Here is a 19,657-nt window from a genome sequence, read left to right as displayed (position 1 = left end):
ATCACGGGGCTGGACGTTTTTGTTTTGGTGGAGCGTATTGCCCTGTTTGTTTTGATAAGGAAAATTTTGGAACGTTTTCGAAAAACGCTTCAAAGCTTCCATAGCCGCCTCACCAAAGGTAAAGTTCTCATGCAACACTTCACTGACTTTAGGAACAACGATTTGCAGTGAACAATAGATGGAATAAGGCAGCAGTTTTAGATATATTGCCATTTCTGCTTAAGGGGGGCATATTATACCTGTTTACCCTAAATGTTTGCTCCGACATCGCTTGTTACAGTAACTAGCTGTCTCCGGTTAACTTTGTCTTTTCTACTGCGTTGTTTGACGTTCCCTAGTTCAAGTCCCCGTTCAAAATATATGGAAAACTGATGTTCAAACAATCACAATTTCTTCAAGTTTTTTGCCTCAACTAAGCAAAGACAACCAAAATCGGACATTCCGTTCGTAAGTTATGCGCAATCGCATGCATGCCACTGCATTTTATAAAATTTCAGAACATACGATTACAATACTTCGCAAAAATAAAAACGTATCCTGAACCGAAGCACGTGTTATTGTGTCACACATACTATAAAGCAAATTTAAAATACAAAAGCCGTTCAATGATTGTTTTGAAAAATAATATGAAGAAGAACTGAAGATCATACTGCCAACTTCTTCAACCATAACATTCAAATTGATAATGTTCTGTTCAAGGAAGGCAGACATGCTCAGCAATCATGATTATTGCTTTAATGAGATTCGTAATAGAGTACTTTGGTATAAATGAGAGAAGAGATTTCTTTTGTTCTTCATCTTCATGGAAAAAAATAATATTTTTCAAATGCTTTATAGTATTCTGTTTGCCGATTTATTGTAAGATCGCTGTGAATAGCTTGTACGGCTTTACTGAAATATGATTATTTGGTAAACAAACGCCTGTAGGCCTGTTTTATTACGGTTTTTTTATGTTCCATAATGATGAAGAACATCTCAAGTATGCTACAGTGGGTGGGGGTCTCTTATGGAGTATGTTGAAGACAACTAAAAATGAAAATAAGGGTTTATAGGTTAACATGTTATGCTATTATTCCTTATCCTTACTAATAAAATTTAACATACTGGATGTGAGCTGACTGAGGAAATGTAATGCTTTATTTAGGCAGAAATTCAGTATAACAAGCAAAGATGAGGCACAATCACTAACAATTATCCCAATACACAGGCGTGTGATCATAAAATAATGCATATAGGACTTTTAGGTTATAGTTCTATCTGAAAGTAATCCAAATAATCGAAGCGTCACATTTACAAACATAACACATGGGAGTGCTATGAAGAAAACATCTCTACACTGTGGATGCAAACTGTAATCTCGCCATGGCATGGAGACTCTCCATTGGAGAGTTTCTGTTACTGCTCTCTACTGACCAAACTATCAAAGCTAGGTTAGGACAATGTTCTGGAAAAAGGACATGGGATTAAATGTTTGTGAAGTGAATTAGCAGCAAGTGAATGTAACTTTGTTTAAGTTATTAGCCCCATCCTTCGTAATAAAAACGTAAAAATTCCAAACAAATTTTTACTCTAGACCCCCCGACTGATTTTTTGCCTTTACCCTTAACCTTTCAGTACTCGCGCCAATTTTTGTAACGCGAGCAGTCGCGCGTTGTACTTTGTACAACACCCATACATTCTGAAATATCTAAGGATCCAGATTGTTTAGAGGAGGACTGTCTTTGGCAAAGTTGTTGTAAATTGCATGGGCTACTTGATGCTGACAAAGTTGATTCGTAATACGTCCACTAGGCGGCGCTAGTGAGCAACATCATGTTATATCTTACATCTCAGGATCCTGATATCTTAGAAAGATGGTGTCTTCGGCAAAGTTGTTTGGTGGGTAAACGGCTTACAGATTATTGGCCGTTTAATTGGAAATTCCACCACTAGGCGGCGCTAATGAGCAAATAAAATTTATATCCTATGTATCTCGAGAACCTGATAACTTAGAAAGATGGTGTCTTTGACAAAGTTGTTTGGTAGGTCAAGTACTTACGGATGATTCGCCGTTTAATTTGAAATTTCATCACTTGGCGGCGATAGTGAGCACGTAAATATTTTATGTTATGTATCTCTGGACCCTTATTACTTAGAAAGATAGTGTCTTCGGCAAAGATGTTTGGTATATCAAGGGCTTATAGATGAGTGATAGTTTGATTTCAAATGCCACCACTAGGAGGCGCTAGTGAGCATGTAAATTTTTAATCTCATGTAGCTCAGGATCCCGATTAAAAAGGCACGGGACACCATTTTCAGCCAGAGGCTGTACAGACTGAACAGAACTTAACACTAGACCATGGACACGACATACATTACATGCACCAGTGGATAGCATGGTGCGGTTACACGCTTGGTAACGCTAACCGAACGACCACGAAGCTCTACTTTACTCAGAAAGATGGTGTCTTCGGCAAAGTTGTTTGGTAGATCAAAGACCAAATGGAGGAAAAGTTACCTCTCGTGCCGACCTTCTAAAAGATCGAAAACTTACAGATAGTTGTCCGTTTGAATCGTAATTTCACAACTAGATGACGCTAGTGAACATAAAAAATGTATATGCATGCAATAGTTCTCAGGATCCTGGTTACTAGAAGAGAGATGGTGGTTTCGGCAAAGTTGTCAAATAGGTTAAGTGCATTTGGTTGATGGGTCGTTCACGCCATGGATAATTAAAATCTGCAAAAAATAGCGGAGAAATAGTTATAACGTCCTTTTTTCAACCATCTTTGCCTTTACGAAACAAAATCTAACATAAGGACAATCAGTAAACTTAGTAATCTTATATTTTTTGAAACATTTTTACAACTGATAGACGTGTACGAAATTATTAAAAAAAAATAGTTTGCTCATTAGATTGTTGGTAGAATTTTCATCTTGCCAACGATGGACGTAAAACGGGGATGGGGTGTATTTTTGCAATTGTAAATTTGGAAATTTATAAAAAACATACTTAATTTATATACAACAATTTTATTTCTTTATTTGTGGAGACCCCGAAATTTTTACTCATTATTACTTGAAAATCAATTATGGAAATTTTTGATTTATTTATGTACTTTTTGATTGGTTTATGGAACTTTTAATGTTTACCAATTAAACCACTCCTAATTCTTTATTGCCAATATATTATTTTGTTATGGGGAATAATTCTTTTATATTTTTAAGCTGTTATTTCATCTTAACTGATTGTACCTTAGAATCGTATCCTAGATGAATACTCGCGCGCTTACCGCTATATATGGGCTGTTGTACACCTTGTTCTTTTTTACGTCCACTTTTGGCTGAACTTCAAACAATTTTACCCTCAATACAATAAGTAAACTGAACACTTTTATATTTTTTGCAACATATCCTAAATTCCAGTGAATCATTTTCCAGGGACATTTCATATTAATCAAACTTATTTTGTTTGCCTTTTGTGCATCCAACGCCCCTGTCATGAACTCATCCGAACTTGTGTACGCTAGTCGTGTGCGAAATTCGACTGTGATGATAATGAGTTCGGGCCGAGTCTAAATGGCTGCAAATGTCGCAATACCTGCAGACTAGTTCTTCCAGGTTCTTCCTCCTTGGGTGGATTCTGAGTGGGCTGTCCGTATGTTCTTTGGGATTCCGATGGAGAATGTCCTTGGCGTATTCTCCCCTTCAGTGAATTTTCCACAATACAGGTTTAATAGTTCACATTTATTAAAAGCTACACAATTAACATTTTCAACTTTAGATACATCTAAGCCTAAGGTTTATAAAAAAAAAGTAGAAAAAGACGTTATTCAAAACCATTTACTGCATTTGATCAGTGCTAAATGACCTTTGAATATCTGACGAGAACAGAAACTGAACAGAACAGAACAAAAACTTCAAATCAAACGGAGCTCGTCGTGCAAAATTTCTTGACCATTCCAGAAAAAAATAAGAAATTTTACTATTTAAGCTCAAATCACTTGCGCTGTTTCATTTGAGATCCATACCTAGCTTTTAAGAAACGAATTTCCCGCGTAGACAGTTTCCATAACCGATCCTTACGTGTCGTTACGATGAACAGAATTCACAACATGTCATGTATCAAAACAAAATCGACAGGACTGTGACAGTTGGACGAACTAACTAACCCCGTGTCGAAACGTTCGACAATTTCGGAAAATTTTACAGATAAGTTATATAATTCTCCAGAAATTTTCTCAAGATTCATACAATTCTCCTGAAGATCTAGCATTTAAGAAGAAATCACTGGAATTCCTACAAATATTTCTCAAGAAATTACTCATAAATTTGTCACAACGGTCCCTTGATTATGACTAACGATACATTATTTCTTGGGGAAATTCCGAAAGAAAATGTTCTGTGGAAGTTTAATAGCAATTGACCTAGGGTCTTTTTGAGACCGCCCTTGAAAAAGTTTCCGAAAATATACTAAACTAATGTCTAGAACATAAGCTGAATGATGTTGTAGATTTGCAACAACATTTGTTGGAAATATATTCCTAAAATACTTAAACAAATTGAAAAACGAACCCTCCAGGAAGTTCGGAAAAAGAGAAACTGGGGAATGCTTAACGAATTCTTGAAATAATAACTATAAAAATTGAAAAAGAATGTATATCCCTTCCGCGACGAACCAGCACAATTGTACTGTTGAGCAATAACAGTTTTACATATTTTTTTCAATTGTTTATTCTTTGGTTTACCTGATGTAAGTTGTTTTAATTATAGAGCTATTACTTATACTTGTATGCGTCAAACAAACTTTTGTTTATGTTGTGTTTGCGACTTACCACAACAAGTTAAACACAAAGTGAGCAAATATTGTAAAACATTGAGACAGACAGACAAAAAGTTTTATCTGTCGCTTTGATTTATCAAGGTTGACAAAGCTAGGAATCAAAGGATAAGAAGCAGTTCTTACGAATGCCAAAGAAAAAGTGTTGATATGTTAAAAAATATAAAAGTTCTGGAGAGCCAAAGTTGAGCAATTTGTATGGAAATTCCACTTTTTTGTGCTCCGTCCCGAAAGGGATATCAATTTTCACAGCACGAACTTCTAGACAGTGGAATAAATAAAATACACAGTAGGATCACCTACAAATTTCGTATTGTGGCTGATGGTATGCTGATGACAGACCCAGAAGAAGTTCAAGTGATATGTAACATTAAAAATCTGAACGATGTTCAGTGAAATTTTGGAAAATTTTCAAAGTTATTGTCTTTGACAGGATTGTGGTGAGAATTATGGATTTCCCCAATTGAACTCTGGGAGGTATTTCGATGACATTTCAGTGATGGTGATACAGTACTTGCTTGTTTTAATTTTTTATTCAGATTGAAAATTCAACATCATCGTTTTTTATCACTTTTTCTTTGTTTTTGACCTTTCCAGGTACTTTCCCAATAATATGTCATGAATCGTTTCATAAACTTCACAATGAATAAAGGGTACGAGTGCCATCGTTGATCTCACGCTCCCATGTTCATCCTATTCGAAAACAAGAGATTACGGCACCGATTTATTCCGTTCTTTTTGGTTTCATGCGTGCTCACTTCTAACAAAAAATACAAAAATTAGAAACATACATTCAGTAGGATGAAAATGGGAGCTACATGCTTAATAAGGGAACCAATACCCTATTTTGAATTTCCTTTCGAAACATTTATAAATATTGTAGGTCGGACTCGATTATCAGGAGTTGAGTTTTGGAACAACCCAAACAAATATTTAGCAAACACAATGTTGCAGATAACTGAAATTTTGATTGATTACTTTCCGAAGCTAATTTCACATAATCAGCTTTGAAAAGCATTGTCATTCGTAATGGATCAATGAAGCAAACTTTTCTAGTGTTCACCACATGTAAACAAAGGCGCCACTGCATATGGACGTAAGCATTGTGACAGCAGTCGAGTTACGTCAAACACACAAGGCTACGGTGGCGCTATCTGTCCATTCCATAGCAGCCGTTTTAGTTATTTCAGTGATCCATGCCAAACATAAATATATTGGAAATCTTCAGAACACGACTCCGGATAATCGAATCCGACCTGTATTTAGACAATCAATGGTCCTCAGTTGGTAACAAAACTTAATCTAGTTCAGCACTATCGTTCCAAAAAGGTGAGAGTTCTTTTGGAAACAACAACTTTTTTTAACTGTGGATCGTATTTTATACTTCCCACGTATTCTATGAACACTACTAGACAGACTATATGTTCTCTCCCCTAATAGTGGCTTGGTGGCAGGAATGAAATGCGACAGAGTGACAAACAGCTTTGGACGGTGTAACGCTTTTTCGAAATATTGATACCCTATAAATAAATCTAGCATATCATAATTAGCCCTTCAGAACGCGCGCTGTTGTAAGAAGTAGGTACAACACTACCAAAAAAAACCTCGCTCGTCGTATACAGCGCGAGCGCGGTGCAGTTTCATCTGCTTGATGGAACGCGTCCTGAAAGGTTTTTAACAATACATACTTAATTATTCAGATTAGCTTGAAACTGGTAGCAACATCTATAAGCCAATGTTCTAACTTTTAAACAGGAAAGTTGAGAAACTCGCATGGAAAATACTCTTTTTCCATATAATGACGATCAACCAGCCCACCTCTACCACCACGTGGCACTGAGATAAAAAGTTTTGTATAAGGAGAATCACATAGGTACCTACCTAGCAGAAAATAAACTGCAAGAACGGATTCCAGCAGGACACACTTCTTGCCGACAAGATTGATTCCCTTCCCTATCGACTGCTAGGTACTAGTCAAAGCTAGCTGCTGTTGAACGTAGGAGAAATAGAGGAGCTAAAAGTTTGTCGTCTCTAATTTTGCTCTAGGAAGAGGAGATAGAGATGTCGAAAGAATGGAGTGTGATTTTCTGCTCACCGAACGGTTATGAAAGCAAGGGAAGGACTACTTCGGCTCAAAAGTTCCAAACCACCTCTATTCACAACCTTGAAATGATATTTTCGTTGACCAGCGATTGATTCAAATTACATTCTCAGCAAAACCGAATTCATCGAAAAGTCAAAATTGAGCCCGATGAATGTCAACCGTATTTGTCGGAAATGATCATTGACCAGTTTTTATTACTCAGTAACTTCCCCCCTTCGCAGCTGTTTGGAGAACGATTCGACGAAACTCTCGTCTGGTTTGGGTCGAGCCTTCGTAGTACTCTGGGAAAATCCGAGGAACTCTGCGAGAATCCTGAGATAATTTCTCCGACGTATACTCAAGTGGAGGCGACTCAACGCGCATCGAAGTCTTCTCCCGCTCCCGCGCTCTGACTGAAACTGAACTCGCATCCGATCAACCTGTGTTCTACGGCGGAGCGATGTCCCCCATCGTCCCGTCGCATCTATCGGTTCGAACCCGGTGGATGATGGAAGAGTTGCGAATCCCCCCAAATGCCCACGAGAGTATAGCTCACACGCGCGTGTGAGAGCTGGAGGAGGACATGAACGCGCGCGCGAGAATAGCCACTTCAGAATCCGTTGTCGATGCGCTCCCCGGAGCATCGCATCGGGTGAGGGTCCCCGAAAAATCTCACTTCCCCAATCGAATCTCCCGACGGACGCCTGGCCTGCTGTTTGTTGCGTTTATCGCGCTTAGCCCCGAGACCTGTAGAACTACCCGGTTCAAGTCATAGCCTCCTAGTACCGCAGAGGCCATTTCACTCTCTTTCTCGCTCACTTTCATTGATTTTAACTCTCCCGCCGACGCCGTGTCATGTACAGGACCAATGTGTGACCACACGGTCACCATATTTGCCTATTTGAATGTACATTAAACGTATACATTAGCGATGGACAAAAGTCAATTAGTTAATCCCGAAAGAACAATACGGTAACTCCCGTAGTTTCCAACCATCGCTGATTGAGTGTGACGCTTATTTTGGTAATCAATCTCGATTACGTCCTGCTGCACAGCATCTGAAGTCTAGTTAGAAAGTTTAGAAGAAGTTCAACATGAATCTCCTTCATCTCAAGATGCCCGGCTAGCTCAGTCGGTAGAGCATGAGACTCTTAATCTCAGGGTCGTGGGTTCGAGCCCCACGTTGGGCGCATATGTTTTTTGCTCCACTTCCAGATACGGTTGGATTCAATCAAAACCTACGCACATATTAGTCCTGTATTCTGTTTACAACAAATATAGATTAACAATGACAACAGTAAAACATTAATGATAAATATCGATTGTACAAAATTGCAACAGCAATAATTCTAAAACTTCTTTCTCTGAATAGATGGCAGCACCTATCGATACTTCTACAACACTCATCACTCACATTATTTATTACTAGAGAAGAAAAGAGACATAAAATCCGATCGGTCTTTCTCTTACTTGTTTGGAAACCACATCCAAGTAATGAAAAAAGTATAGGTATCACACAAGCTTAAAAGAGGGGAAGTGAGTGACTGGTTCATGTGGGCGTAACGAGCGAATATTTAACACATACAGCGCATGTGTTGGTATAAAAAGCTGTTTTTACACTCACTTCAATCAGATTAACAGATCATGGTTCTCGCAAAATTCGTAATTATCCAACTTTAAAAACATCTCAAATTGCTGCGTCCATTTCTTCCGTGCATTCGTTTTTCCTTCCTTCGCGTCACAAAAACCGATCCCATTCGGCCGATCTACCATCAGTCGATTCCTCCTGCTGCCGCACACAGCACGGAACGACCGTTCGTCACAACAATGTTCACTAAACTGAAGTATCATCACCCATCAAGCGCTTGTTTACTTACACGTAATTGACGTTTATAGAGTGAATTTTGCACTGCCGGGCATCAAGTAGCCCTCAATGACCACGTTTACACGGCATACAACAAGACAAGGCAGGATGTTCAACTATGTAAACAGCAATTTTGAACATAAAGGTCATTCTTATCTTCCTTCTACGACGAGCAAATTGATGTGGAATACTAGATTGTAGTGTCCGGAGGGACACTTCCGAGCATACCAGCTGAATCCTGCAGCCGAACGCACGAAAAGAAGCGAGACCTTCTTGCACAAAATGCTTTACAAGACTGACGTTTCATTTCATTTTGATCGTTTGCTTTTTTTTTCGGTGGTGCATCACAGCAACTGATGCTATATGCCCTATTAATCTTTTTCTCTATATCTCTCTCAACCCCTACATAGATTATTTTGTTTTTTTTTTTATTTCAATCATAATACAAGGAAAAATAACAACTTGAGTAATCATAGAATTTATTGTTATCTAAATTCAATATTTAACGAATTGTTTTTAAAACGAAATTTCTATTTTTAGATAAAGTCGCGCATTTCACTCACACACGCCCATACGTAAAGTGAGTTACGAATGCCAGGTAGGCGAGTACCTTGGGAGTACCACACGCTCAAAAATACCAACTCAGGCTTTCGATTTGAATAGGTCGTAAGTTTGCTGCAATTCCTGTGTAGATTCGTCCTATGTAAATCGACCAGAACTTTTTTATATGTATCAACCCGATAAAATATTCATGACGATGAGGTTAATGATTGTGACATTCCGTGGATTGTTAGTTAAGCACGTTGTATATTTTATATTTTTCTATTAGGGTCGAGCATCTTGTAGATTGACAAAGAGAGCTATGAAAAACATCGAGTTCTTGGTTTTAGCGTGCATTGATAGCTTTGACCTGTCATGCGAATGTAATACCCTATTTTGGGTACGTTTGGTTTACCGTGCAAGCATATGGTGAGTTACCGATCAATGTGTATGATAAACATACCTTACTTTTTAATAACTTTGCTTCTAGGCATTCTTCTTTGGAAGCTGCTGATGATGATTTTGTTCCTTCCTTTGACAACCTTGAACACAAGGGGCCTCTTTAGCTCAGTTGGCAGAGCGCTGGTCTTGTAAACCAGCGGTCGTGAGTTCGATTCTCACAGGAGGCACGGGTAAATTTTTTGACTGATCATTTTAGTATACAATTAATGCATTAATATAAGCGTTACTGCAGTATACTTCAGTGTGGTCATACTATAAAATTCAGATTTCGAAATGAAACAAACAATTGGTAATGTTATATTAATTATGATTCATTTAGCCAAAGTCTTTTCTTCTAACAATTACAATATGATAAATGGATTAAGCTAAGTACACTAAGTGCACTTCCCCACTCGAAAGATCTTCAGTTGAGCATGGTATGCCGATCGTAGATATTGCGACGCTGTTCTCGTACCTGCCGCTTCCACTTGTCCTGCGAGTGGCCCACTCGATTCAGCACATTGCCATCACGAACTTGCATGTCTTGACTGTGATTACCCACGGCAACCGTAGTGTCATCCTGCAAACACGATAAGACACAAAGAGATAAACTCGTTAAAAACAATATCGTTGAATACTTTCCTACAACAAGATGGGTGTCAAACAAACAAAATCTGCTTTGTACAACTGATAACAGTGATGAACTAAAGAAGGGTGCAACGAAACAAATGATAAACTGAAGATGGTGTAATTGTAGAAATTCATTGGGAGGTTTATTGTATGTTGATCAGCCTTGCTGTATCATTTCTCAAATGATACTCAAAATTAAAAGATAAGCGGATAGTCAAAGGGAATCTTCCGCCGTCAAAAGACGAACCCGTTCCCGGTCTCTGGAATTCGAAAAATATACGGAGCTATCGCTATCACTCTCCTCTGTACTGGCAATTATGGCGGCGGATGTGCGCTTATGGCTAAACTTAACCCTATAACTATCACGCTTTAGAAAACTATTAATACTATGAAATGAATTATTGTTATCACGGTATTCGATATTCACATCTTCATTCGTGTGCTCCTGGTAATTTGCTTTGACGCGCTTGTTCAACAGCGGATCCAGGCACATAAGGAACAGCATGTAGATCACCAACAGCGAAATGATCCAGATGACGATGATTACGACCACCTGCGAACGATAAACCGTACAATAATATTCAATTTGTCATTATCCGACAACCCCTAACATACCTTGATGATCGTGGTGTTTCGGTTTTCGTACTTGCAGTCACACCGTGGACAAAACTCCTGCTCTTTGCCTTTGATCTTTTCGGCAAGTCGCGGAAGAATGACCCCATCGCAGTTGCATTTGTTCGGGGGCACATTGTCGATGATCAACATGCGATCGGAGTCATCCTCGGTGTTGTTGTTCACCGATTTGATGCTGGGACATATGCACTTACATCGTTTGTCCTCGTACGATTGTGCCTGGAAAGGGGAGGTCGTCAATAGTGGATTCAGTATGGTAGTTGTTGGAGTAATTTCATCCATGACAAACGCTTTCGATTTAGTAAGCTTTCCTTTACTACGCCCAGCAAAATAAAAAAAAAAATAATCTCTCAACGAATGAACGAATCAATAAAACAAGTATTATTTTTTTACACCAACAATCATATCGTAGCCAACGAAATTCATGAAACGCAAAAAATCTACCAGTCACAATTGAAGTTCGCCATATAAACTACAATTTCACATTTTGAGCAAACAGCTACATTTACAACATTGGAATATGAAATGAGAAAGAAAGAAATAACTAAATTGTTAAAATCCTTTTTAAAATCACTAATCAAAGAAACACAACTTGTTTTAACTTGACGGCTGTTCAGAAAATTCATCAGTTTCACCAAAAACTGTACTCCACAGGTTACATGATACCAACATACAGGGGTTACTCAAAATAACTGGGACAGGTACAATTTTCACTTTTCAAAAAATGTTCAACTCTCTGTAACTTTTCGAAAAGTTCATCAAATATTCTCAATTTTTACTGTAAGTTCATCAACTAGTTGTGTATCATTAGTCCAATTTTGGAGAAGATCGGACCATTGTCCACGGAGTTATAAAGATTCTAGAAAAAGGTAAATTTATCCGATACCCAACCTTGAGCTGTTATATCTCCGGATTCAATTAACCGAATGCAATGAAATTTTGACCATTCATGACTTGTATAATGAGCTATGAAAAACCTTTGACTTAACTTAAAATTCTTAACACGGAAGAAAATTATAACGATTAGATTATTTTTCTAATAAAACACCAAATTATCCAAAACTTCAACATCGTTTCAAAATTCAAGATGCAAATTATAGTTCAATTAATTTCCCTCTAAATGACTTATATATAAATGTGTTTTGAAGGAAACCCAAGTAACCAGTAAGCATTAAAAATAGCATTCCTTCAGCATTATAGTAGCCTTTACGATAAGGCGGTTAATGCTAATTAGCCGTATATGCGCCTATAGTGCTACCTTACAGCAGGTTTTGGCAAAATAACGGGCTGTCTTAGTGCTATCCCTTCAGGAACGTCGTGACGAAATGTCAAAGAAGCGTAACGCCTCGTCGAGCAAAAACAAAACGAAAATAGATTGACGTCTGCTTCTCGTTCTCTCAGCCTGCTTCCCGCTTCATCGTCCTTCCATATTCCAGCCGGTGCTAGGTGGTACTTTTTTGCTGATTTTTGTAGTGATGTAGGTTTGAACTTACGATCCGGAGATTGATGAATCATATCTGCTTCTGATTCGGTTGCTCCTGATCCACGATGCTAAAACTGTTCCGGTGGCGTGCGTTGATTAAATCGCCAATATAAAGAATGATTCGATAACAGCTTCAGATTCAACATCAAAAACTTGTTTTCATTGAGATGTTTCATTGTGGTAGAGGATTACGATCCCTTCTTTTAAATATCTGTGGAATATGATTCTTTCTTCCCTCTTTCAAACAATCCTATGATCCACCAAAGCATCCACCTATTCCGCACACATTTTCCGATGAAATGATAAATAATGGGTAACTTTTTGATGGACAAATTCCCAAACCAATCCAGCTGCAGTAATGTTTTCTTTGGTACTTTTGGATGAGTAGAGGAAAATGAAGAAAAAAATAAGATGCACAAATTTGTAAACAGAAGCATAGGCTCTGTAAGAGAGAGACAATATGTGTTGCCGAATGCGTAACATATCTCCCAACCTTTTTGCTCCTAGCATTTAAAGAGCAGTTGACAAGCATTCTGATTGCTCCCAAGTGAAAACACTTCAAGCAGTTGAAATGCTAATTAACAGCCAAAAGCATTTGAGCAGCACAGCTTATGCTAACTCAAGGCAGTTATGCATTCAAACTGCTTATGTAGGGCAGCAAGCAATTTAAATGCATAATACGGGCTGATACACGGCTTATTCAAATGCTTAGTGGTTACCTGGGAAGTTACAACATAGCCGCTAATAAATTGAGAAAAAAATGGGATGCATATTAGAAATTGATGAATTTACTAAAAAATCGTAAAATGAATGAAATCGTTATAACTTTTTCTCTTGTTAAAAATTTAAAGTTAAGTTAAACGTATTTAAGAGTTCATCATATAAGTCATGAATGGTCAAAATTTCATTGCAATCAGTTCATTGAATCCGGAGATATAAAAGCTCAAAGTTGGCTATCGAATAATTATACCCTTTTCTAGAATCTTTATATCTTCGTGAAGAATAGCCCGATCTTTTCCAAATTTCAACCACTGATACACAACTAGTTGATGAACTTACAGTAAAAATTTGAGAATAATTGATGCCCTTTTCAAAAAGTTACAGCGAGTTGAACATTTTTTGAAAAGTGAAAATTTTACCTGTCCCAGTTATTTTGAGTATCCCCTGTACAAGCAAGCGGGACAGTTCATTTGAAGATAAAATGTCAGTCAATGGTCTAGTTTTAGTACGCACAGACGCTTGCCGGAAGCCATCGTAAGGTATAAAAGTTGCATTTGCTTCATCAGATTACTACAGTCACCTTCTTATTTTACTTCTTAATTACATTTGATCAGTTGAGGCGAAGGTCCAAGCCGCGAGCATCGAAAGGCTATGACATCGAATGCAAATCTTACAAAAACCAATACACACGAAGTAAAACAGCATTGCGAGCAACCCAAGCGTTGACGATTCTTCTTGATATGTTATCTTTGCAAAAAATACACCTCCCACAAGACGACGAACGTCTTATTTTTCACGATTTACTTACCTGAGAACTAACTATTTGTAAGCAAACTACCAGCACTACACCCAAAAGTAGTTTATTATACATTTAAACTAATTTTGCCGTTCGTTAACCGGCTTAAATTCTCTTAAAAAGCGAAAAAATACACCTCCGTAATTTTGCTGCTGCTTGCGTTGCGATAAATTACGAACTTTTGACAGCTCTCGCTAATCGCCCTTCACATGGAATGTCAACAAAGCGCTCACTGCACACTGCTGCGCAGCTTTGATGCACACGATGCACAGGCACTCGTGAGAGTTCGTGAGTGACTCTTGTCGAGGGGTGTTCGGAAAGTTTTACGATCATAACAAGCTGAAAATGCAAACAAACTTAAATAAAATTAAGCAAACTGAAGTTTTAGATGATTCAGTCCAACGATGTTCTGTTGGAGAGTGAGGTAAAACATATGGCAATTAAGGATTTTTTCATAGTCACACACCAACGTTCAATATGTCCCACGTTCAGCTGGATAATATGGCTCACAGAAAATGCACTGCATTATCTGATCTCAGTTCGGAAACCAGTGTGCCAGTGTTATCATGGTAAAATCAGAGCTAGTTAGTCGAGATTCCCAGATTTCAGTGCCCCATCACTGCAGTATTTCTCTATGTACTTTCTCAGAAATTTCTCGAGGATTTCCTCCAAGCGAACCTCTAGGAATTTTTCTATAGATTCCTCTTGGAATTCATTAAAAAATGTTTAGGATTTTTATTAGGGGTTTCTGCAGGATTTTTATTTTCCAAAAATAGTTCAAGAGTTCCCAGATGTTTCTGCAGGTCTTCCTTCTGGATTTTCTTTAGAAAATCCATCTATGGATTCCTTAAATATTCCAGTTTATTTCAAAAAATATTTTAGGGATTCATTTAGATTTTTATTAACATTTTTTTTATTTCTACTAATTTTTCTTCAACGATACTTCCGTAAATATCTAAGGAGACTTCTTAAATATTCCTAGAATTACTTCAAAAATTTCAGCAAGGGTTTCTTCAAAAGTTGTTCCAGCAGTTCCTTCAGGAATTGCTAAAGCGGTTCCTTCAGAGATTCCTCCAGGAATTTATCCATGGGAATATACCAGTGCACTGGAATATTGAAGAAGTCTCCTTAGATATTTACGGAGTATCGTTGAAGAAAAATTAGTAGAAATAAAAAATGTTAAGAAAATTCGAAATATATCGCTAAAAGAATTTTTGAGATAAACTGGAATATTTAAGGAATCCATAGATGGCTTTTCTAAAGAAAATCCAGAAGGAAGACATGCAAAAACATCTGAAAACCCCTGGTGGAATACCTAACAAAACCTCTTGAAATATTTTTTGGAAATAAAAATCCTGGAGAAACTCCTAGTAAAAATCCTAAACATTTTTTAATGAATTCCAAGAGGAATCTATAGAAAAATTCCAAGAGGTTCGCTTGGAGGAAATCCTCGAAAAATTTCTGAGAAACTACATAGAGAAATACTCGTGGAATAATTTTGAAAAAATCCCAGTCTACATTTCTGCAGGAATCTCTGCAAGAATATCTTCCAGCCTCTCCATAAGAATCTCTGAAGGAATCTGTAGAAAACATTCTGAAGGAATCCTTGTAGCAATTTCTGAAAGAGAAATGTCTTTCACATATCTAAAGGAATGTGAAGAAATTATTACGAAAAAATAATGAAGCACTACTAATGCATATTAACATATAACATCTTGTAGTGGAACCTTATAAATGCGTAATAAATTAGGACATTACATTTGGACAAACACAACACAGAACATGATATTTTTTGCCCTGTTACCCTATTGGATAACAATTTCCGATGACAGGATGACGAGGTTTCATTAATGTTGTTTGTCCATCAGTCAATCCTGTAATCGTATTTTCTCTGGCAGGTTGCCTTTTGTTCGCAGCATTAGTTGCTTTCATAGCTTGAGTTTGGTCTAGGAATTTCTAATCCTAAGGGGGCATCCTGAATGAGATTTTAATGTGAGATATCTACACTTTGATGTCCCTGCTAGGGAAGGGTCTACACATGTCTTCCTGTTATTAATTGCCCGAAATAACCTAAATGTAGGCCATCAAAATGATGCCACTGATTTCTCTTAGTGCCCTATCATTTCAGAGCACAATAAATGTGCATTAAACTTGCTTAAAAATTTACAAGTTAAAAACGTTCGTACAACACAATAAATAAAACTTGTAATAAAATCTAGCAAATTTCCTTAATAATTTCTTGTAGAATTTTTAAAGCAATCCTTGGAAAAAATCTTTAGAAAACTTTCGAGTAAATTTTGGAAGAATTGAAATAATGAGTTTCTTACTATTTTTTTTTTTTTGATTTCCTGGATGATTTTTAAACTAAACTACGAGAAGTTTCTAAAGAAGTGCATAAAAGAATTTATTTTATCCCTGGTTGATGTTTTCAGGAATTCATGAAAGATTGTTTAAATACATACTAGGATGAATTTCAACAAGGTCTCATCAAACAATTATCGAAAAATCTGTGTTAGTTTTTCCAAAGTAAGTCTATGAGAAATTTGTAAAGAAATCCCTTGTGGAAAATATTTCTGAAAGAATACCTCGAAAAAAATGTGAAATAACCCCTAGGGCAGTTTTTTTTTTTTTTGTGGGAGACTTTACCGCTATGCGGCATTCGTCTCTATAGCTTTATTTGAAATAATAATAGTTCCTAAATCTTATTGTACAATCCGATGTTTTTCAGATATTTCATTACTTGCACTTCAGTTTTTCTATCGTTTCTTAGCAAATTTTCAAGTGTGTTGGGCAGTTCTTGTCGCTGTAGTTTGTAAAGTTCACATCCGATGAGAATGTGGTGAACTGTTTGGTTCCGTCCACAGTGGTGGCAGAACTCTGGTAATTTGTTCTCGAAGATGTGGTGTTTTGTATACCAAGTGTGTCCCAAACGTAGTCTGGTCAAAATAATTTGCTCCTTTCTCTTCGGCTGATCACACCATTTTCCAACTTCCGGTTTCACTATTCTCGTAATTTTCCTCTCCGATGCTTCCCATGTCTTCTGATGCGTTTTCCAAATTTCCCCTCGGCTCCAACGTACAATATCCTGGGCTGGAACAAATTTTGTGGCTCTTTAAGCGTTTCTGTTGCTATTCGCTAGGCGATCTGCTAACTCGTTCCCTAATATTCCTGAATGTCCCGGGATCCAACAAAAACTTATATCTTTGCCTTCTGCTTCCCTTTCAATAGCTTGGATATACGGATGTGCTGAATTTCCTGCTTCTAGCACTTGAAGACAGCTGGCTGAATCGCTGAATATGACGGATTTGCAAGTTATTTCTCTAGTGGCTTGGGCTAACGCTGCAGCTTCCGCTGAAAATACCGAACACTGTATGGGAAGGCTGGCTCCACTTCTTGAAGAAGGCCCGACGACTCCAAATCCAATTTGTCCACTTGCAAAAGATCCATCGGTAAACCACTTTTCATGGTTTTTATATTTGTCGTGGACGTGTTCACAGAAGGTGTTCACCGCAAGCTGGGGAAACTGTCCAGGGCAGTTTCTATAGGAATCTTTACAGATAGTTCTCGAATGGATTTCACAATTCTGGAGCAACATTTGAAAAGGGCATACAAGCATTGGTAAACAATGACTTCAAACGTCGTTCCTGAGCCCCCCTCAGCTTATTCACAAAAACTAAGACCGTTATCAGATAGAGCAAACATCGATCTTTCGGATAACGGTGTTCATTTGCGTGGGCTGGCTGCTGTTATGCCCTCCGGAGCGTTTTAGAAAAAAGACACAAGACCTCTTGGGCCCTTTTCAAATGTTGCTCCAGAATTTTGGAGGAATTTCTAAAAAAATCCAGGAAGATTTTTTGAAAGAAATTCAGGTTTTCAAAAAAGAATACCTGGGCAGCAATTTCTAAAGCAAACCCCGGAGAAAATGTTAGAATAAATCCTTGGAAGATCGTTTGAGAGAATGCAAGTCCTTTTCGAAGGATTTTTTGGGAAAAAATTTTGGAAAGGTCCCGAAAAATAGGGTAAATCTCTGAAAGATTTTTTGAAGATACTCATACACAACTTTCTTACACGGCTCTTTGCGAAACTTCTTAATTTCTGGAGTAACCCCAGCACAAATTTTTGAAGGAACTTTTAGAACATTTTCTGAAAAAACTCTGGAATAGCTTCTGAAGGCATCGATGAATGTTTTGTTAAAGAAATCTCTGGAGAAAATACTGAATAAATGTCTAAAGAAAATTCTGAAATAACTTCTGCACGAATTTTTAAAAGAATCCCTGGAAGAATTTCTGCTCAAATTCAAACTGTCTATGAAATTTTGGAAAAAATGGAGGAATTTCAGTAGTGAAACATTTCAGATGCTTTGTATGAATTCTTTGTGAAATTTGTAGAATTTGCCGGATTTCTTATGAAATCAATATAAATCCTTCAAATCCGAATATATCCATGAAAGATGTTTTGAAAGAATACGTGAGGGAATTTTTGGCCGAATACTCGGGCAAATTTGCTAACGATTTTTCTTTTTGAAGAATTTTTGAAAAAAGCAATGGCAGATTTTCAAAAGAAAGCTCCAATAGATTCTCCAAATGAATGTCTAGAGAAATTTCTGAATAAATATTTAGAGGATTTTTTTTAATAATCCTCAAATAATCTTTTCAAACAATCTCTGAAATGATTTGTGAAAAACAATGGAGGAATTCTTAAAGCAATTCATGCAAAATTACGTAAAAGAAATTTTCGTGACCCTTCTGGAGGATTACATGGAAGATTTTCTGAAATAGTTTGTAACATGATGATTTGATTTGGTTCACTTACATTTATTTAAAACCGTAGAATTGCAATAAAAGGCGACCGAGCAGATAACGGTACAAACCAATACTACTCGGTACAGAACGATCGTCTGGCAAATACAGCACAAGCAGTAACCAGGAACCCTTGGAGGAATTTCTGAAGCAATTCGTAAAGAACTTTCAGGGTAAATAAATCTTCGAAGACATTTTAAAAAGAATCCCTGAATGATTTTCGGACCTTTTTAATTGATTGGAACATTTATGTACATAACGTTATTGGACATGCGTTGCTCAAAATATTGTTTTATTTTAATCAACCATATACATTTTTGGAGACAAAAGATTTCGATCGTAACAAGCTAGCGAAACGGTGCAATGGTTTATTTGTTTTTAGCGAGAATTATCAATATATGCCAAATACTCCGAGCCTTTTATCAAAAACTCAGTTAAGCAGTTTTATATATTTTTTAAAACAATTAAATAAACATTTTGCTTCGACTTTATGTAAAAGTTGACTTTACAGACATTTCGAAAATTGAATGTCCACTAAATCGAGGTAAACCTGTATTGGGTTCTCATTGATGTTTAGACTACGGTGATAATTTGAGAATACTACATATTATGTTTGTTAATCATTTCGTGAAACAAAAAAAACTGGCCTAATCTAGAAGTTCGAGTTACAATAAGTGAGTGTAGTATCAAGTTTATGATTATGCTTATCACTAACTTCAATAGTTTTAGTACATTGATTTGGCGACCTAGGTCGTCTAAACTATTATGATCTTCCAGGCAGGGACGCCATATATACAGATGTTTGAACACCCGTACAGATTTCGTTTAATATTAAATACTTATGACACA

General features: G+C 37.2%; 1 protein-coding gene and 2 non-coding genes across 3 annotated transcripts; 2 read left to right on the top strand and 1 right to left on the bottom strand.

Moving 5' to 3' along the window:
- The first annotated feature begins 8,019 nt into the window (after positions 1-8,019).
- Trnak-cuu (transfer RNA lysine (anticodon CUU)) lies at positions 8,020-8,092 on the top strand. The gene has a single exon. It is a non-coding gene; the product is annotated as a tRNA-Lys (tRNA).
- A 1,770-nt stretch (positions 8,093-9,862) lies between these two features.
- On the top strand, positions 9,863-9,935 carry Trnat-ugu (transfer RNA threonine (anticodon UGU)). Its single transcript has one exon. It is a non-coding gene; the product is annotated as a tRNA-Thr (tRNA).
- A 123-nt stretch (positions 9,936-10,058) lies between these two features.
- Positions 10,059-14,194, bottom strand: LOC109409731 (uncharacterized protein CG1161). Its single transcript, XM_019683227.3, has 4 exons — positions 14,022-14,194; positions 10,993-11,229; positions 10,805-10,930; positions 10,059-10,327 (listed from the first exon to the last, which is right to left on the bottom strand). The coding sequence occupies exons 1-4, from the start codon at positions 14,082-14,084 to the stop codon at positions 10,172-10,174; spliced, it is 582 nt and encodes a 193-aa protein (XP_019538772.1). The 5' UTR covers positions 14,085-14,194; the 3' UTR covers positions 10,059-10,171.
- Between the last annotated feature and the right edge of the window lie 5,463 nt (positions 14,195-19,657).

This window comes from Aedes albopictus, chromosome 2 (genome assembly GCF_035046485.1).
Source record: "Aedes albopictus strain Foshan chromosome 2, AalbF5, whole genome shotgun sequence".
NCBI classification, from domain to species: domain Eukaryota; kingdom Metazoa; phylum Arthropoda; class Insecta; order Diptera; family Culicidae; genus Aedes; species Aedes albopictus.
This window is presented reverse-complemented; position numbering and strand designations above follow the sequence as displayed.